This window comes from Pholcus phalangioides, unplaced genomic scaffold, assembly GCF_987345545.1.
Source record: "Pholcus phalangioides strain wild (caught in Gottingen) unplaced genomic scaffold, Ppha-v1.0 ptg000011l_1, whole genome shotgun sequence".
In the NCBI taxonomy this organism is placed as follows: Eukaryota; Metazoa; Arthropoda; class Arachnida; order Araneae; family Pholcidae; genus Pholcus; species Pholcus phalangioides.
In genome coordinates, this window is record NW_028301604.1 from 5,776,567 (window position 1) to 5,794,360 (window position 17,794).

At 32.7% G+C, this 17,794-nt stretch overlaps 1 protein-coding gene across 1 annotated transcript in view; it reads right to left on the reverse strand.

The window, feature by feature from the left end:
• LOC149079982 (UPAR/Ly6 domain-containing protein qvr-like) overlaps positions 1-16,194 on the reverse strand; it is a 36,139-nt gene extending 19,945 nt beyond the window's left edge. The window contains exon 1 of the mRNA XM_089238902.1: positions 15,912-16,194. Coding sequence (XP_089095028.1) covers positions 15,912-16,011 — 100 coding nt within the window. The 5' untranslated portion in view covers positions 16,012-16,194. The remainder of the gene's footprint in view (positions 1-15,911) is intronic.
• Positions 16,195-17,794: the final 1,600 nt, after the last annotated feature.

Below are 17,794 nucleotides of genomic sequence, written 5' to 3' on the forward strand. Positions count from 1 at the left end.
TGTTTTTAAATTTGTGATAATTTCTTTAAAGGATTAGCTGAGAAATTATTGGATAACTTATAGAGTAAAGCGTTTCACTTCATGTTATTTCTTTCGTTGTCATCGTTAAAATCTTAATAACCTTTTCTTCGAGCGCAGCTGATCTTAGCATTCAAACAACTTTCGCAACAGTTTCTGAAATTTTAATTAAATCCCGTAAGCTCTTTCACGACAAATACGTCAATTAATTCAATGTGACGAAAAAGAAAATTGTTTTCGAAACTTGTGATTAATTTGTAATTTACAGCGCTCTCCTGATCAATTAATTACACGGATAAGCAAACGAGCTTTCTTTGAAGAAAGAAAATGATGAAGGATTTGAAAATTACTGGGTTTAGTGAAGATACACGAGACCTTGCCAAGAGTACACTTGATCCTTCTGGTGCTTCAAGATCATTTTACGTATGTGAAGGACGAGAATGAAATTTAAACTAAAACTTAGCTTTATAATGAAGATCCTAAGTTTTTAAGCTGATCTCGGGTGAACCGGAATTCAAGCCCAGGCCTGATAATATCTGTCAGATGGCTATACAGGCTGTCCCAAATTGCGGATATATGCAAAAACAGTGGATATCTTTGCAACCATTGACTTTAGAAAAATACTTTTAATTACAAAAAGTTTTTAAATAGCGTGCGGTTACTCAAAATGTCTTAAATTTCCCAAGGGCTCGTCGTATACATAAAAAATAGAAAAAATAAGTTTTTATGTGATACCTTCTTGTTTAAACTTTCAATCAATGAAATGTAAATGAGACTTTAGAAGTCACAAAAAACTTTATAATTTAATTAAATGCAATATTAACAGATAGATTTGACTTTGCAGTTTTCAGCATTTGTCGCCAATGATTGAGGGTGTGATTCATAAACTGTGAAACGTAAATTTAATCGAAAGTTGTAAAAATTCAGTAATTTCAAAATAACGACCATTTTCTGCACACGAGGGCTAATTAGACCAGGATCCTCGGTTGCGTTTGGCATTTTTAGCCTTTTTTCACTCGCCGAGAGGTTGGTGCGTTAATCCCTCTGTGTGGGACTTCTTGCGGTAGAATTTTTTTCTGTGGTCATATGGTAGCCGTTTCTATTGTACCTCCGCGTCAGGGAAGTTTCTGATAAGAACGAATCGGGTATTGAATTCATGACATCTCTATAAACATTTTTTGATACTTCAGGCGAGTATCTTTTTGACCTGGGCTAACGCGCTCGAAGAAAAGTCAAAATGCAATTATTAAATGTGGGGCTGGGAATCGATTACAATTTTTAACTGGTTAATCAAAATTTTTTAATTGATTAATCGAATTTTAATCGAATATTTTTGTGACCAAATAATATTAATAGATGCTATAAAATATATTTTATTCATTTCAACTCACCTATTCAGTAGATAAAAAATTTAAAAAACTTAAAGATACTTAATTAAAAAATTAAGGATGCCCGCTTCAAGCAATTTGATATGCTTCACATGATTGACTAAACCTGTGATTTCTTTATTTGGATCTTGTCGTTTTTTGAAAAAAATCGGTTATTTTTGGTTTGTTTATTATTCACTGATTTCGAAACTACTTTCGATTACGCTGTTTTGCTTGTTTTCTTCGAAAATCCTCTCGAATGGTACTTGTGAGGAGATGGACTAATGCTTCCAAGAATACAAAAAACTAATGTTCACAGTAGAGACAATAAATTTTTGTAGCCTTTTAAAACTCCTTTGATATAGAACTTTGATATAACACCTACACTCCCATCGAGGGCTATAACTAGGCAGGTGCAACAGGTGCACCCGCACAGGGCAGCTCAGAATGGGCATAAATGTGCCCAAAAATGGGCCAGAAGGGACCTAAATTCAAATTCTTAAGTCATTCAAAATTTGGGAAACAATTTCGTAACTGCTGATCATGAAATGATTCCGTAAATCAAGCATTGAACATGGTCAAGAAATTCTACAGTGATGCTGATTCCAGAACAGCGGAATACAGTAGCAGCTATGATCAATTATACAGTGAAACCTCTCTTTGCGGTCACTGTTGGGACAACAAAAAAATTCATCCGTAAAAGAGGGATGACCATTAATCAGGGGTTTGAAATGAATATTTTTATTATATATATGGCGGAATTATTTATTATTTGATCCTAAAAGAAATGTGACCGCATCTGATAAGTGTCCATTAAGAGGGGTTTTACTATATTATAATTAATAAATTATTAAAATTTGAGAAACAGTTTTGCAGCCGATGAAAAATTTTAATAATTGATAACTATTATCCTATGTGAGCGTTGATGATTAAGTTGAAATTTGTAATAATTTTACAGATCCAGGATAGATTAATTGGATAATTCGAAGTTTTTTTCCAGTGACTTTGGACATCGAATTAACCAAGTTCAACTGTATATGATGAAATTAAGAAATCATCACGTTATGATAAAAAAAACCCGAACTATTCTGTATAAAAATATTATTGGCCGTAGTCTGTACTCTTATCAATCATTATAGGAGAAATAAAATTTATTACTTCAACTGGTCAGTATAAGCTCAATATTCGATTTGTACCATCGGGAAATTGGTAGAGCACTAAAAGTTAATAGAAATCGTGAAAACATTCTCAGGTAATATAGTATTGTTTTTTTCATATGTGGGATTTTTCTTTTCTGTTAAGCTAATGTTATTTCTTGTGTAATGTTTTTCATTGCCATTTGCCAGACCAATTTTCAGGTATTGAAGAAAAGTGAGTAAAACAAAAGCAAATCTCTACGAGATCACAAGATCATGCGATGCGAGATCGAGGTCATTTCTAGATCAAAGAAAATATGGAGATGTTTTATTTATTTTATTTCTTTCTTTGCCGTTTTGATGGACGAAAAAGCAATCGAAAGCGAAAATCGATATGACGGAAGCTCTACAAGAATGTGTGATAACGATGATGTGCGCATTCGGTAAAAATGACCCGGTGTTCACACATTTCGTATATTTTTCCCAATTTCTCATTTCACTCGCGGCTATTCCAATAAGTTTTTTTTTGTATTATTTATAGTGTAAGTTTGAGAAGAAATATTGTTGTTTTCACTTCTTACAAATATAGAAATGCTACGTGTTTGTGTGCAGTACATAATTAAATTGCTTTCTAGTATTGGCTGGTAAACTTATGATTTAATGTGCTCCTATGGAAGTGCTCCATTGTTTCCTATGGAATGGAAATTGATAGAATAAACAATTAAATGGGAAATTATATATATATATATATATATATAGTATTTGCAATATATTAAATTCTGACTCGAATAGATAGGTGTTTGTCAATTCTCGATTTAAATATTTATTAGAAAAATGTGCATTTTTAAATAATAACAGTAAATATTCATTAGAAAAATTCACTAAAACTTATTGAAATTTTTTTTACTAATACGGATGAAAATTGTGCCGTTAGCATTTTTTTAATTGAAAAAAATACATCGACACAGCAATTTAATTAATTAAAGTGTATTTTTTAATTATTACAATTTCCAATTAATGGTGAATTATACAGTTTGCCTTTATTTTACTGTTTGCTATATATAAACAGTTAAAATCTTTTGGAAAAGTTTAATAGTTGTCAGAATTTCATTTCCGATTCCTTCAATTAGGTGCGATTTTACTAATCTCTCAACACGTAAAATTTCAGCTCTAAAAAAAATGGCACTGACAAGAAACCAACTCTTTCTAGATGAAAAATACTGTATTTAAACAGCCGAGTTTTGTACCAAAATGACACTAAAAGATTTACTTTCTAAAATACCAAGAAAATTAAGGAAATAAATTGGTATAATTGTAGGTGATATAAGACTTAAACAAGCATTTTTGGTCATAGAATGCGTGGTCGAATCGCAATAGCAAAGGCGGTAGAGAGTGTTTCTAGAGAGCGCATAACAGCACTTCACCAAAAGTTAATATATTTTCATTGCTTTATGTGATATTAACCATTCGAAGGTGATTATGCATCTTCGGATTGGATTGCAATTTGTTTTTCATTGGTGCAAGGACCATCAATGTTATGCTACACCAAACAGTGATCAAGTGGTAGAATTGTGGTAGAATATGTTACCCATGAGAAAGCCTACCATATTGTAATACCCCCAGATGGTTGATGGCAGCAAATCCGTCAGAAAAATATATTTGCTTTTGGTGAAGTGCTGTTGTGCACTCTATAAAAACATCCTTTACCGTCTTTGCTGTTGCGATTTGGCCACACATTTTATACGAAGGTTTTTAACAGCTGGCTGATGCGAAGATATATTTAGGAGAGAAAATTCAATTGCCCCCTTGCGGGGAATCGAACCCACTTCCTCTCACTTGCCGGGTGAACGCCCTAAACCACTAGACTACAAAGGTAACGAACCTCTCGAGGGCAGTTGAATTTTCTCTCTTTTTTTTTCCTAAATATATCTTCGCATCAGCCAGCTTTTAGAAACCTTCGTATGGATAGCAGAGAGTGACATCATCCTCGGATAAGTCGCCATCTGGTGGCAGTGTCAGCAATTGTGAGCTTCGGCCTGAGTTAGGTCCGACCGTCCATGCACGGTCCCGTTCAGTGCACACGAGCTCCAAGAAAGGATTGAAATATTCGTTGCCTTTGCAGTCTAGTGGTCTAGGACGTTTACCCGGAAAGTGAAAGGACATGGGTTCGATTCTCCCCGAAAGGGCAGTTGAATTTTCTCTCTTTCCTAAATATATCTTCGCATCAGCCAGCTGTTAAAAACCTTCGTATGGATAGCGGAGAGTGACATCATCCTCGCACACTTTTCATGACGAAAAATGCTTGTTTTGGAGTATTATATCTCCTCTTAAAGTTTGCCCCATGAATTTAGAATCACCCTGTAGATTAATCTACACGTGCCGAACTAACATCTATCGTACTCTGAATTTCGTAGTCTGATTTAATCAATGTTCGTGACCTGTTACAAATCCCTTGGAATATAATGGCAACTAATCTGTCAAGCTACTGGAGTAACTCGTCACGTCCTAGCTCCAGCAGCGAATGAACTAAGTCAAGCAAATCGGATTTAGGCCAACTTACACCAGGTTAGAGGATGGAGGTGGTAGTAAAACGCCACCAGCGAATTTATACTACCTTATATGTAAGCTGTTGGTCCACAAAGAAGGAAAGAAGCTGAAGTTTCAACGGGGCAACTCGATCAATAGCAGCTCTGGAATAATTAAGCTCCCAGAAATAGCCTTCGAGTGTCTCATTAACTTCAGCACACATCTCAAAGCTCCTTCCACATTACGATGAGCCAGTGAATACAAAATTTTCGAATAAAATTATGGCTAAAAACTGAATTTTGCTTATGAGAATAGAGTCGCATTGCTACTATATGGTGCAAATTTATGAGAAAGTATAATACAATTTTACTTTAGGAACAACTTATTTTGTATTGTGACTGCAATAACTTCAAGTTACACAGGGTGATTCCATAATTCCCCTTGCCGCATTTTACTGGTGAACCGTTGATCCTAGAGGCATACTACCAATTAGAAAAAGCATCAAAATAACGTGTAGAACTCAGATACGTCATTCATATTGCAAAGGGTTGGATGGTTATTAAAATGTAAAAATTAACTTTTTATACAGGCAGCCTGTCCTCAAAAACTTAACTGGAAAGTTGTTATCGTGTCTCTCCTTAGGCCAACAAAAAAATTCTGTTTCTAAGTCTTTCTATGTTTCTATCCGCTGAGATATTTGAATTCCAAAATCTCGGAGAAAATTTAGGAAAGTACAACATAAACTAACGGACAATCCTTCTTTCCCTCGTTCATGCTGTTTTTTTCCACCTTTTCCCGACATGAATGACGTATCAGTTCTACACGTTATTTGGATGCAGTTTCTAATTAGTAGTATGCCTCTGGGATCAACGGTTCACCAGTAAAATGTGGCAAGGGTAATTATAGAATCACCCCTATATTGAATCACTTTACTCAAGGTTACCTGAAATTAAATCGCTATTATGTGAAATGATATCGTAAATACACACACTAATTAGTTTATTCATGTTATCTAACTTTATTTTAATTAATTTAATTAATAACTTTATTTTTTATTTTAATTATTTAATTTTGATATAGAAGATGAATCACTATAAATATATAGTTTTAACATAAATTGCATTGGTGCAATATAAGACGAATTGAAGTTTTGTTCGAGTGCTTCTTAATGATATCTTATTTAATCTGTTTGAAATGAAATAACTTCAGGACAAAATATCCATACTTTCTTTTTGAATGCATAGCGCAAATAAAGATACGCAGTTACGTGAAAGATGCGTATAAAACTAAAGAAAGTATATTTTTAGTTTTAACAGTAGCCTGAAAGTATGTGCCTTAATGGTTATATTACTTTAAGTAAGGTAAAATGTTTCTAAGAAGAAGATAAATTGAACGAAAACTTCAGAAAGTACTTTAATGAGTTACTTTTGGAACAGATATCGAGTTTTTCAGAAGTTTTATTGGATTGTTTGAAGCTTCAAAGCTCTAAGCTAGAAGCTTAGAAATTCTATTTAGTTCTGTTCGGAATTTCGACTAATAATACTTGCTTCGTTAGTCCCATTCGTCGCTTAGTTACCATTTAAAAGAATCTATTCTGCTGGTAAGCTCGTAGTTTTTCGATTTAAAGTGCGTCATTGTATTTTTTAAAGTACTTTTTGTTGGCCCGATTTTGTTGAATTCAGTATGTTAAATACCCGATATCCATTTCAATTATAATTTTTAATTGCTTCTTCAAACCATATATCCATTAAAAATGTGTGAATAATAAGAGAAAAATAAACAATTTCTCATGGCATGTGAAATAAAGTGAAATTGCCGAATAGAAACTTTTTCAATAGAAAGTTTCGAAATGAAGCTTAATTACTGCAGATCCCAGTTCAAAGAACCTGAATATGTGAAATCTTTCGTAAAAACTTAATTTTAACGGATATTAAAGACAGATTTATCAGAAGTCCTTTCACTTTATTCTTTCTGTAGATAATGTTTTTCCGATAAATTTTTCCTTATTACGAGCACAAGCATCATTATTTACTCTCACGCAGTGAAACTGTTGTCAGCGACATGAATAATTGATGGCAATGTCCTTATGTAATGTAGTGGAAACTGAGCTTATCGAGAGAACCGCACCTCTCAATTTCTTATGCACTCATAAAATGATTCGCTGTTTTTTTATTGTTTCCGTTATATAATACAATATTTATAAAATAAATACATGTGAAATAGTTATTATTCCAAGTCGAGTACATATACAAATATTTACAGAATATTCTAAAGAGCATAGTTACAAGAAACGTGTGGTTTCGTTTAAATTATTTTAAACAGGTCTAAATTCTACAAGCAAGTTCCCTTTGACAGTTTGAGATTCTCTGCCGAGAATTTTCTATTAAGAGTACACGGTATAGTGAAAAATTGATTTGTACAGTCACTGACTCGTAGCTAGGAGAAACCTTAACTCATTAGATGCGTCATCGGAACTTCGTGAGTAGCGTTCGAGTTTTAAGTCAGTTAATGTTCATATTAGAGTATAAAGGTTCCAGAAACATCAATATACTACATATACTTCAAACTAGAAAGAATGTAACACAATTGTTTTTACATGAATATACTGATACTGCGCGTTTAAAAAAAATATATTTTTTGGACTTTGAATATAATTTTTTTAATTTTAAAACAGAAAATCTAGCATATATTGTTTTTAAAAATATAGATGATGTAAAATATTTCAATGATTATACTAATATCTTTTTCAACATAAATATCATTTTTTCTTAAATCAGCAAGAAATGAGCATAAAAAACTGCTATAAATTCTAAAAAGTCGTTTCATTACGTTTTTTGAATACTTATTTCTTAATTTATTCTGGAACCTTTCTGCACTGAAAAGGTCATAAAACGATAAAAACGGGTATCAGGAAGCAAATTATTCCCTTAACGGACCAAAGAAATCTTTTCGATGCGATATTCAAATTTTTGAAGCCCCTCTATCTTTCCTGCTGTCGCTCCCTATCTATGGTATAAGAAACGATAGATATATATCACGCGAATTCACATGAATTTTTTTAAGACATTTGAATTTTGTATGGTTCAGCAATATGCAAAGGGAAATGAGAAATGCAAGAACACGTGCTTATGTGAAGGAAAAGCTTTTCCAAGACTGAAAATAACTTCTACTTTTCAAAACTCGCATGAAATCAGACAGGATCGGAAGAACAGCCTCGAACATTATTTATAAATGTCAAAATTCTGGAAAATAAACCGAATGGAAGCTTTTCCAAACAACAACATATAAACATAGAAAGAGTACACATGGATTTACATATCTTAATGCATATCATCTAGAAATGACTGTGTTGAGTCTTTTATTTCGTTTTTCTCCAATATCGTTGTTAAAAAATTAAATTTTCGAAACGTGGAAAAGGCAGAAGAGAGTACTGGGTGTATAAAGTTTTTACTACGAGGAAATTATGTATTTTTTGTCTAAAATTTTAGGATAAATAAATAATGTTGTGAATGTTGCTTCATTCTACTCATATTTGCTCTGAGACATCAAATGTTTCAATATATTGAAATATTTATCGAATGTTTTCATTTTCAGGATATTATGTTTGTTTTTCATCACCGTTTCTATGTTATTGAATTTGCAAATGCATAAAATGAAAATAAGTTTAACACCACGGGGGTACTAATCCGGAATACTTGTGGTCCATCTGTTGTCTTCTTGCAATATGTCCAGCCCATTTCCATTTTAAGAGTTTAATTCTTTCCATGACATCATATACCTTTGTGCGGCTTCTTACCCAAGTGCTCGTTTTCTGTTTCTCCTTGGGATGCCTAACATACTGTACATCTTTCCATGCTCCTTTGTGTTATGTGCAGGCTTTGTATTGTCTTGCTTATGATTGTCTATGTTTCGTCTCCATAAGTCAGTGGTGATAGCATACACTGGTTGAACACTTTTCTTTTCAGGCATAATGGCATTTGGCTCTTGAGAATTACACAGTTTTTGACAAAAGTGCTCCATCCGATCTTGATTCTTTTGTTTATTTCATTAATGATTCTGATGTTCATGATAGTTTCTTGTCCCAAGTATACATAGCTTCCTACTTCTTCTATCTCTGTGTTGTTGAGTATGATTTTCTTTTTCAAAGCAAAGGAGTTGAACATAACTTTAGTCTTTTGCAGATTCCTTTTCAAACCCACCTGTATATTTGCCTTCGCCAGTTCTTGTATCATTTCTTCCGGTTCGTCATAATTGCTTCTGATAATAACAACGTCGTCAGCAAAACAAAACAAAAAAAATGGTTGAGAAATTCTCCATTTATTCTAATTCCTTTTTCATCTCTCAATCAAGTTTTCTACTTCGTCTAAAAAAGCGATAATGAGATTTGGTGAGATATTAACACCCTGTCGAGCTCTTTTTTCAACCTTTGCTTTTCCTTTATTCAAACGAATGTGATCCATAATGTGTGCATTGAAACTGCGATAATTATTTTTGTATAATTAATTTATTTTATTGAAATTTTCAGGATTTGTACATAAATGTTACTAGTATTGTTTTTTAGTATGATAATTGGTGAAACAGCTTCCTTTTTTAACGGCACTTCACAGAATTTGCATACATATCGCGTCTTGCTCCTTTCCCCATTTGTCTTATACATACTGGGATGTCGTCTTCTTTCATTCTTCGTTTTTTCATTCTTCGTTGGCCTTAATGTCTGCAGTATGCGTTTTTTGCGTATGCGTGACTTCACATCACCAGGCAATCCTGATGATATGAAGTCACCACTTTTTTCCAAGTCACCAGGTATTAGTATTGTTAAGTATTTTTTAAATAAATTTCATTCTTAGCTTTCGTTATTTATGAGCGTTCTCAATGCCTTTGTGACACTTATAAATTGACCACTTTGATGTAACTGATAGTCCGAAAAACACTAATATATAATGTAAATTTGTGCACTAAGAATTTATCAGGAAAGCGCACACGTGTCGAAAACGAGAATTATCGATTTCCGACAACAATGCTTATTTTTTAAAAACTAGAATTTTCGTTTCCCGATGCGAATGTGTTGATAACATAATTTATTTATATTCTCTGAGAGCTGTATGTTTTCATAAGATACAATTAATGAGATAAATAAGAATAGTAAATGAGATACATAAGAAAAACATGTATAGGAATATAAATACATTAAAATGAACAAATGGAATAAATTATCCTCAAACAAATCAGTATGTTGGTAGAACATTAAGATTTCTTTCAATTATTCCAAATGCAATTGCAGAAAACATCTTAAGTATCATTACAATATTTGACGAGTGTTTATAGCATATTTTATTCAAGAAAACATAATTTTCTCATAACATTTTGGGTCGCAATGCATAACGTATGCTTACATGAAAAGCTAATGATAAGCTGGTCGAGATCATTTGGAACACATAATTAATTGGGACGAACATAATTAATTTGTGTGTTTCTTGAATTTAAACTTTCTCCATCTTCGAAACAATGACTTTTTTTTTGTTGATGAAAACAGCGTTCGTTTTTCGGTCTTCATTTATTATTAGTTATCTGGTATTAGACATTATAAACATTGGTGGTAATTTGTTGAAGAATAATTGCATCGATGCTTTTCTCTCTGTACTATCATCTATTATGAGATGCATGCTACCCTGACATGTTAAAACAAAAGGAGCATTTTCTTCATTAGCTATTACTCCTTGTAAGCTAATTTAATTCTTAAGTATTTTCCGTGTTTTTTAAATGGAAAGATTGATTGGAGCATTACTTTATTCAAGGCGGTATAAAACATTTCACTTATAAAACTGTAATGGGAGCACATAAAAGAAGACGTATTATTATTTTTTTTATTTCCCGTAAAATCCTTTGTTTCTTGAAAGTTTCTAAAGAAATTTCCGACGTTGTGGAAGAAAGAATAGTAACAGATATTTCAGTTTATATTTATTACCTCTCGTTTTCATTAGTTTTCTTAACTTACAGTACATTAAACACTAAAAAGTTTCTAGTAAAAAAAAGACTTTTTATACTACAAGAACAGTATAAATTGTACTTCAATTAGGGGGTGTAAATTCTATTAAACATTTTATTCTGACAATGGAACTTTTTTTTTTAATTATATAAATTATTCTCAATCTTTTTAATAGATTTTTTTTAATTTCCTTCTTTCTTATGGTAAAAAAATGTGATATTTAATTAAAATTTTAACTTCACAAGTACATGAGAGGAACATTTTGTTTCATCAGTATTTACCTAAATACTTCAAAAGCAGAAGAATTATTTCAATATCAGGGTTGAAAATAGCAAAAGAGAAATAATTATACGCTGTTTCAAACCGATCACGAAACTGGTTATATATGGATTGTATTTCTATACTAGCTATAGTACTCGGAGCTGCCCGGGGTCTTCTTCAATTACTGAGAGGATTGAAAAATGTGACAAACCATTATAAAGGCATATAAACTATTACACATAATACTGGAGGCATTAAAAGAAATGGCAACCCATTGTAAAGGCATATACATGTCTAAAACGTATTGCTAGGGAACCACGGTAACCAAAGTAAACATTCCGAAAGTGATTGTTGAGGCCGAGAAACCATTGTTGCCCGACAGTTGTTCACCCATTTCGGTCATTCTCCCAGCTCTGACAAACTTTTAAAGTAGCCTATCGTTCAAGTCGGATCCCATGTGGTATGCAAAATTTGGCGACGATAGATCTAAAATTGTAGATTTGTATAGAAAACACACACACACACACACATTTTTATTATAGTTAAACATTAAAGTCATACATATTGGCACATGGAAGCCAGGAAGATAAATAATCACATACAAATCGGTAAGCTCACGCGTAGATCAATAGCAGTAAACGCTTGTTAGTCTAGCGCTATCAATCTTCATCACTATTTATCATTATCAATCTTGGCACCGTAAACACTTTTGTATCTTATGTCGGATCTCATCCGACATGTCTTTACTTGTGAATTTGTTTCCCCGCTGGAATTCAACCCTTTAATTATTTTATCAATCTAAAATATACAAGGCGTCCCGTAAATTCTTTAAAAGTACATAAAAATTGGAGGAATTGGTATATTTAAATGTTGGTTTGCAAAAAAGTTATTCTCACGAAAATTAATTTTTTTGGTAAAGAAAAAAATGTAGTTCCAATACTGGGAAATTGCATGTTCTGGCTGGATGTTATGCCGAAACTGATATTTGGAAAGAAAAGTGATTTGTCTCTTCCGGGAATCGAACCCGGATCCCCTTGCATACCGGGCAAGAGTGTGCTAACCAATACACCAGAGACACACTTTTCAATTCCTTATAACATGCATTAGTAGCGTGAAGCGCTGACTGGAGCGAAAATTGCTGTAGTTAAGGGAGGCTGCTATGACTCCAGTAATTCATAATTACTATTATTGCTAAAAAATTATGATTCATTAGAAGGATAATTACGTACATTATCAATTAATAAATGATTGGAATTAATAAATAAGTTAATTTCACATCATGCTTCCCTTAAAACACTTTCTTTAAAAACCAACAACATAACGGTGTAATGCAATTTGTAATTTTTCACTTTCGAACAATAATTATGTGAGTCAAATTTAAAAATGTCGGAAGATTCTTATATATATTCTTGATTGTATCATTATAATGAATTAAAAAATAGATTATCTCTTCATAATTTCTATTAAAACTGCTGATAATTTTTCATATTGCAAAAAATTAAATAGCCGAAAACACTTTTAATGTTCGTCTAATGATAAAATATTTTGTGTGTTTATATAGTTGAGTAGGGGTTTTTTTTTGTTACGAAAATAAATGAATCGTCTAAAAACAGCTCCATAAGTATTAGCATGTGCGGGTAGGGGAGTTTGTATATTGACAGAGTTTTAGCGGTGCTTATAAGCTCTTACAAGTGACATTGCACTGGTCTTGTGATGTTTTTTTTTGCTCTCGAGGATGGCTATACTTCTCTCAAGGCCTTGTTAATGACCAGATTACTTCCGAATTTTATAACTTCCGGCATTTGTTTCTGCCAATTTTTTTTTTCTTTTGAACATTTGCCAATTTTCTGGAACAGCAAAAAACGTTGCCTGTTGCGCAATCTTGCGCCTCGAGTTTCGCTTTAGATGAATTATAGTTGTCGATTGCTTTTCTAATAGCCCTGTTATGATGAACATTTCATATATACGAAAATCATAACAATTCTAAAGCTTTTGTTACAGTTATGAGCACAATTTGATTCCTTTTCCCAGATACTTAAATACGAGTCAAATCCTATATTTGACATTTACTTATTTAGTTTTTCTTCGGTGAACATGCGTGTGTAAATACTTTTTATGAAGAATAAAATATGTAATCAACATAAAACAAGAATTGGGGGAATTTTTAAATAAAAACTTGACATCACAAGATAACGGGAGTTTGTTTCATTACAAAATTGTTTAATTGGATAATTAAACATTAATAACAATAACATTAATGACAACCATAAATTCGTTATTATTATTATTAAAACTATATTTGAAATAACAAAATTCAAATAGCACATCAAGACTTTATCTACCAGATTATGAAAAGTACAATAAGAAAATAGTAAATAAAAATTTTAGTACTTATACTGATAAAATAATAAATGATTATTATTTGGTAGGTCATTTTAGTTCTAATTAACCCTTTATCTACTGAAGGCACTTTAAAGTACCACTAACTTTTAACCCCCGTAACGTCCTTTACATGCGTAGTTGAGTTTTGGTATTTTGAAATATAAATATAAATTTTTTTGGGGAGGAAAGGGAGGTTATATTAAGCAAATGGTGCCCTAAATGAAATTACATGGCAAAAAATATGTATTGCCAATAATTAAAAAATATGGGAAGTTGCACTTCAGGGCAATCAAATGATTTATGTAGACTTGTGAAGAGTATAAAAATGGCATTTATTGTTTGCCAACTTACTTTTCTATAATTGTTGAAGAATGTACAACGATATGTCTCCTCCACACATGGTATTTCCCTTCAAAATTCAAGGGTTAAAAATCATTCTTGCTTATCAAGAAATAGGAGACATGTACTATTGAGTCATTCTGCTGGTAATATTATACTCGTAGAAACTTCATGAACAGCTCACAATTAAAAAAATCGAACGTTTAAGAGTTGCTTAAAAGCATCAATACCGAAACGAGATCAAAATATAAAAAATGCGTTTACTTGAAAATATAAGACAATCATGTTGTACTTGGGAGCAACATTGCCAAATCATAATCATATATCAATGTCAAATGATATAAATTTCTGCGCAAAGACTTGCAGTGACATGTTTTTATCGAGTTGACATGTTTTTAACAGCCGGATTATCGAGAGCGCTTCACCAGGCTAATTAATCCGTTTTGTACTAAAACATGTTTTGTATTAAAAAATTTTGTTAGAAAGAAAATATTTTTTTTTGTTTTTAGGCTTTAATTAGAACTGAAATGACCTACCAAAAATTTACATATTAATTATTTCAGTTTTTCATAATGTGGTATTGAAGATAAAAGAAATACTCTTTTCACACACAATTAGTTAGTACATAACAAGTTTCTATCCTGGGGTACTTTTAAAGTACCGGCAGTAGATGATGAAAAGTTAAACATGAAATCCGTTAAAACAATAAATGATTTATGAATTGAAAAACATGAGCGTAACAGAAATATTTTTCATTGACATAATTAGTAAAAATGATATGGCTGACGAAATTGATGGCAATCGATATGATACTGCGTTAGCGCAGCTTTGATGTAATATTTTATATATATATATATATTCTATCATTTTATTTTGATCATCACGCATAATTCAACTTCGCTATTATTTCGGAATTATTCGCTAAATCATATTACTGTTTTTTTTAATATACATGATATTATATAAGGAATAAGTTATTAAAACAAGAATAACATCATGTCTACTTAGGAATAAAATTCATTTTTTTTATATTTGACCTATTCAAACATAAGCCAAAACTGGCTGATTGATTTATTGTATGTCAAAATGTGCCCTTGAAAAAAAAATAATTGATTAATTAATTAACTAATTAATTTAGGTCGATATCTTTATCAAGAGCATTTGAGTTAGGTACACATGTGTACCCCAGGTACTACCTTGAAAAAGGATCATTATAAAATTATTTAAAACCGTTAAAAATGAAAGTACGCATACGTGTACCTCTGGAACAAAGAGGTTAGAGATTTATTCTAAAATATTTAAAGAACATTAGCAAGTTGTCACTATAACAACTTCATTCTATATAACGCGTGCCGCGGTCACTTCATCCATGTAAATACAGGTAAATTAAATTCTCTGACAATATTTTAGAACAAGAAATTTATGTGACTCTGTCATGTTCTATTGTTAAATACTACTGTATACATCAATAAAATTAATGTGTATCTATAACAGTAAATGACAAAATATGGGGGTCTAGAATGAACTATATACTTCGTCTTTCTATAAATCACTCAAACGTGATAGATTAGGAAATTGTCACGCTCTTTTGGACAAACGTTAACTTGATATAATGACTATTCATAGCCGAAATTGGCGCCGCCGGATACTATTCAAAAATTCAGCGTGTTAATAAAAGCTGTCGAAACATTTATTTCTCCCACTCCTCATTGATCCGTACTCTGACTCAATCCCGGATCCTAGAGTGCGTTTGAACTCAGTTTCCTAGTCACACCCCTCAACGTGTCTGAACAGAAGTGCCATTTAAAACGAATTCAAGATACTCTCTGATGACCGTGTAAAATCGCAAAAACCGGGCTTTAAAAAAAAAAAAACGAAACGGTAATTTTTTCTTACCTGATAAAATGAACCACAGGCTTGCCTTGGCAACATGCTGGAGGCCGGCCTGGAACGGCTGGACGCTGAGAAAACCGAGAGCCCCGTTGCTTCCGAGCATCCGTGCTAAACAAACGGCCAGTGCTCCTCGGGAACAAGTGATGCCGAGAGTAATGAAGCGCCACACTGTTCGATATCAGGCTCTGGGAGGTGGCCGCCAAAAACAAGCTTTGCTTCTTTCCTATCCCGGAAGATGAACAGAGAGGAAGAGAGAGGCGGAAGGAAAATATGGAAAAGGAGCTCGTGAATAGCTCGAACCTGCCACTTGTATGATATAGAAATGAAAACATATTGGGGCTTGAGATTGGCATTTGATCGCGCCAAAAGAAATCTCTCGGGCGTTTTGGAAATCGTACAAGTACTATATTTCATGGCTAGTCCCATTTTTCAAGATACTCTTTTTTTTCTCTCCCATAAATTTATAGCGATGAAACATCCCGTTTTTCAATCGACTGCTTTTAAAATAAGAGGTTTGATTGATCCGGAAATATTTTAGTACATTCGAGTAATATGGAAAACCATTTTTGTTTTTCGATTATTCCAAATTGAAACATGACAGATACCTGAAACTTGTATTTCTATAAAATTTTGTTTCTTGTTTTTTTGCATTTGCAAGTGCATTTGCAAGTATTTCAAAATCAATATTACAACTAAGAAAAAGGCGTTTAAAATATTTGATAATTTTTGAAGATTTTAAATCAAGGGGTTTCCTTACACAGTCTAAAATACGGTAATTCTAATTGATAAAAAAACAAGGTTTAGAGTCTATCACAGTGAAAAATGAAAATTTCATCGTTTGTTTTTTGTAGTTAATGATGTGGTGATGTCATAGTCTATTTACAAGAGTCACAAATTGCAATCTTCCTCCTCTGTCCTCTGATATATATATATATATATATATATATATATATATAGGGTGTTCTGCTAATGGACCGACAAACTCAGAGGGTTGTTACTAGACATCAAGAGAAACAAAAATTGCAATGAAACATGGTGTCGCATACCATGTTGAGAGGGTGAAAATCGCGAAAAACGCATGCGGTTAAGACGTCACGCTGGAACGACAAAAAGTACAATAATAACTACAAAAATATTTATTTGATCAATTACTACAAGATTTGTTGGAAGTGGTGGCCGCTGACGTCATTTCACAGTCTACAACGACGTAAAAACGATTCCCGGACGCGCTCGAAGATACCAGGTATAGCCAAACACAGTGAAACCTCGATATAACGATACTCTGCGAACCAAGAAAAAATATCTTAATAGATGGACTATCGTTATGTCGAGAGGCAGCTGTTTAACATTAGATTATAGACATTCACAAACAAGACTTAAAAATATCATTGTTGAGGGATTTATCGGTATATTGAGTATCGTAGTAGCGAGGTTTCATATATTAAATGAAAATCATACTAAAATATGCTCGAAATATTCACTTATATTCACCGCAGAATCACGTGCCGTAATCATAAAACGTAGTCTGTTGATATTTTCTGTAAAGTGGCTGCCGGAATGGCTAAACATTTAAAAATGTTCATTTGTTCATTTATTGTTTCGGGATTTTTCTTTTACACAGCATCCTACAAGTGACCCAAAGAAAAACATTGCACAGATTCAAGTGCTGTGAGTACGGTGGCCATTCCATGTCCTATCTGGTTGAGAAGGGCAAGTTTATGGTAATGGTGTGATTATTGAAATAGTCCTCCAGCAAATCGAAAACTTCAGTAGAGTAGACTCCGGACTATCCGCGTAATGTGGCGGAAGGGCGGGCCGGATAACAGAAAAGCCGGATAGACTGGAATTCTATAAATACAGTATACTCACTTCCTAACCCCACCCAT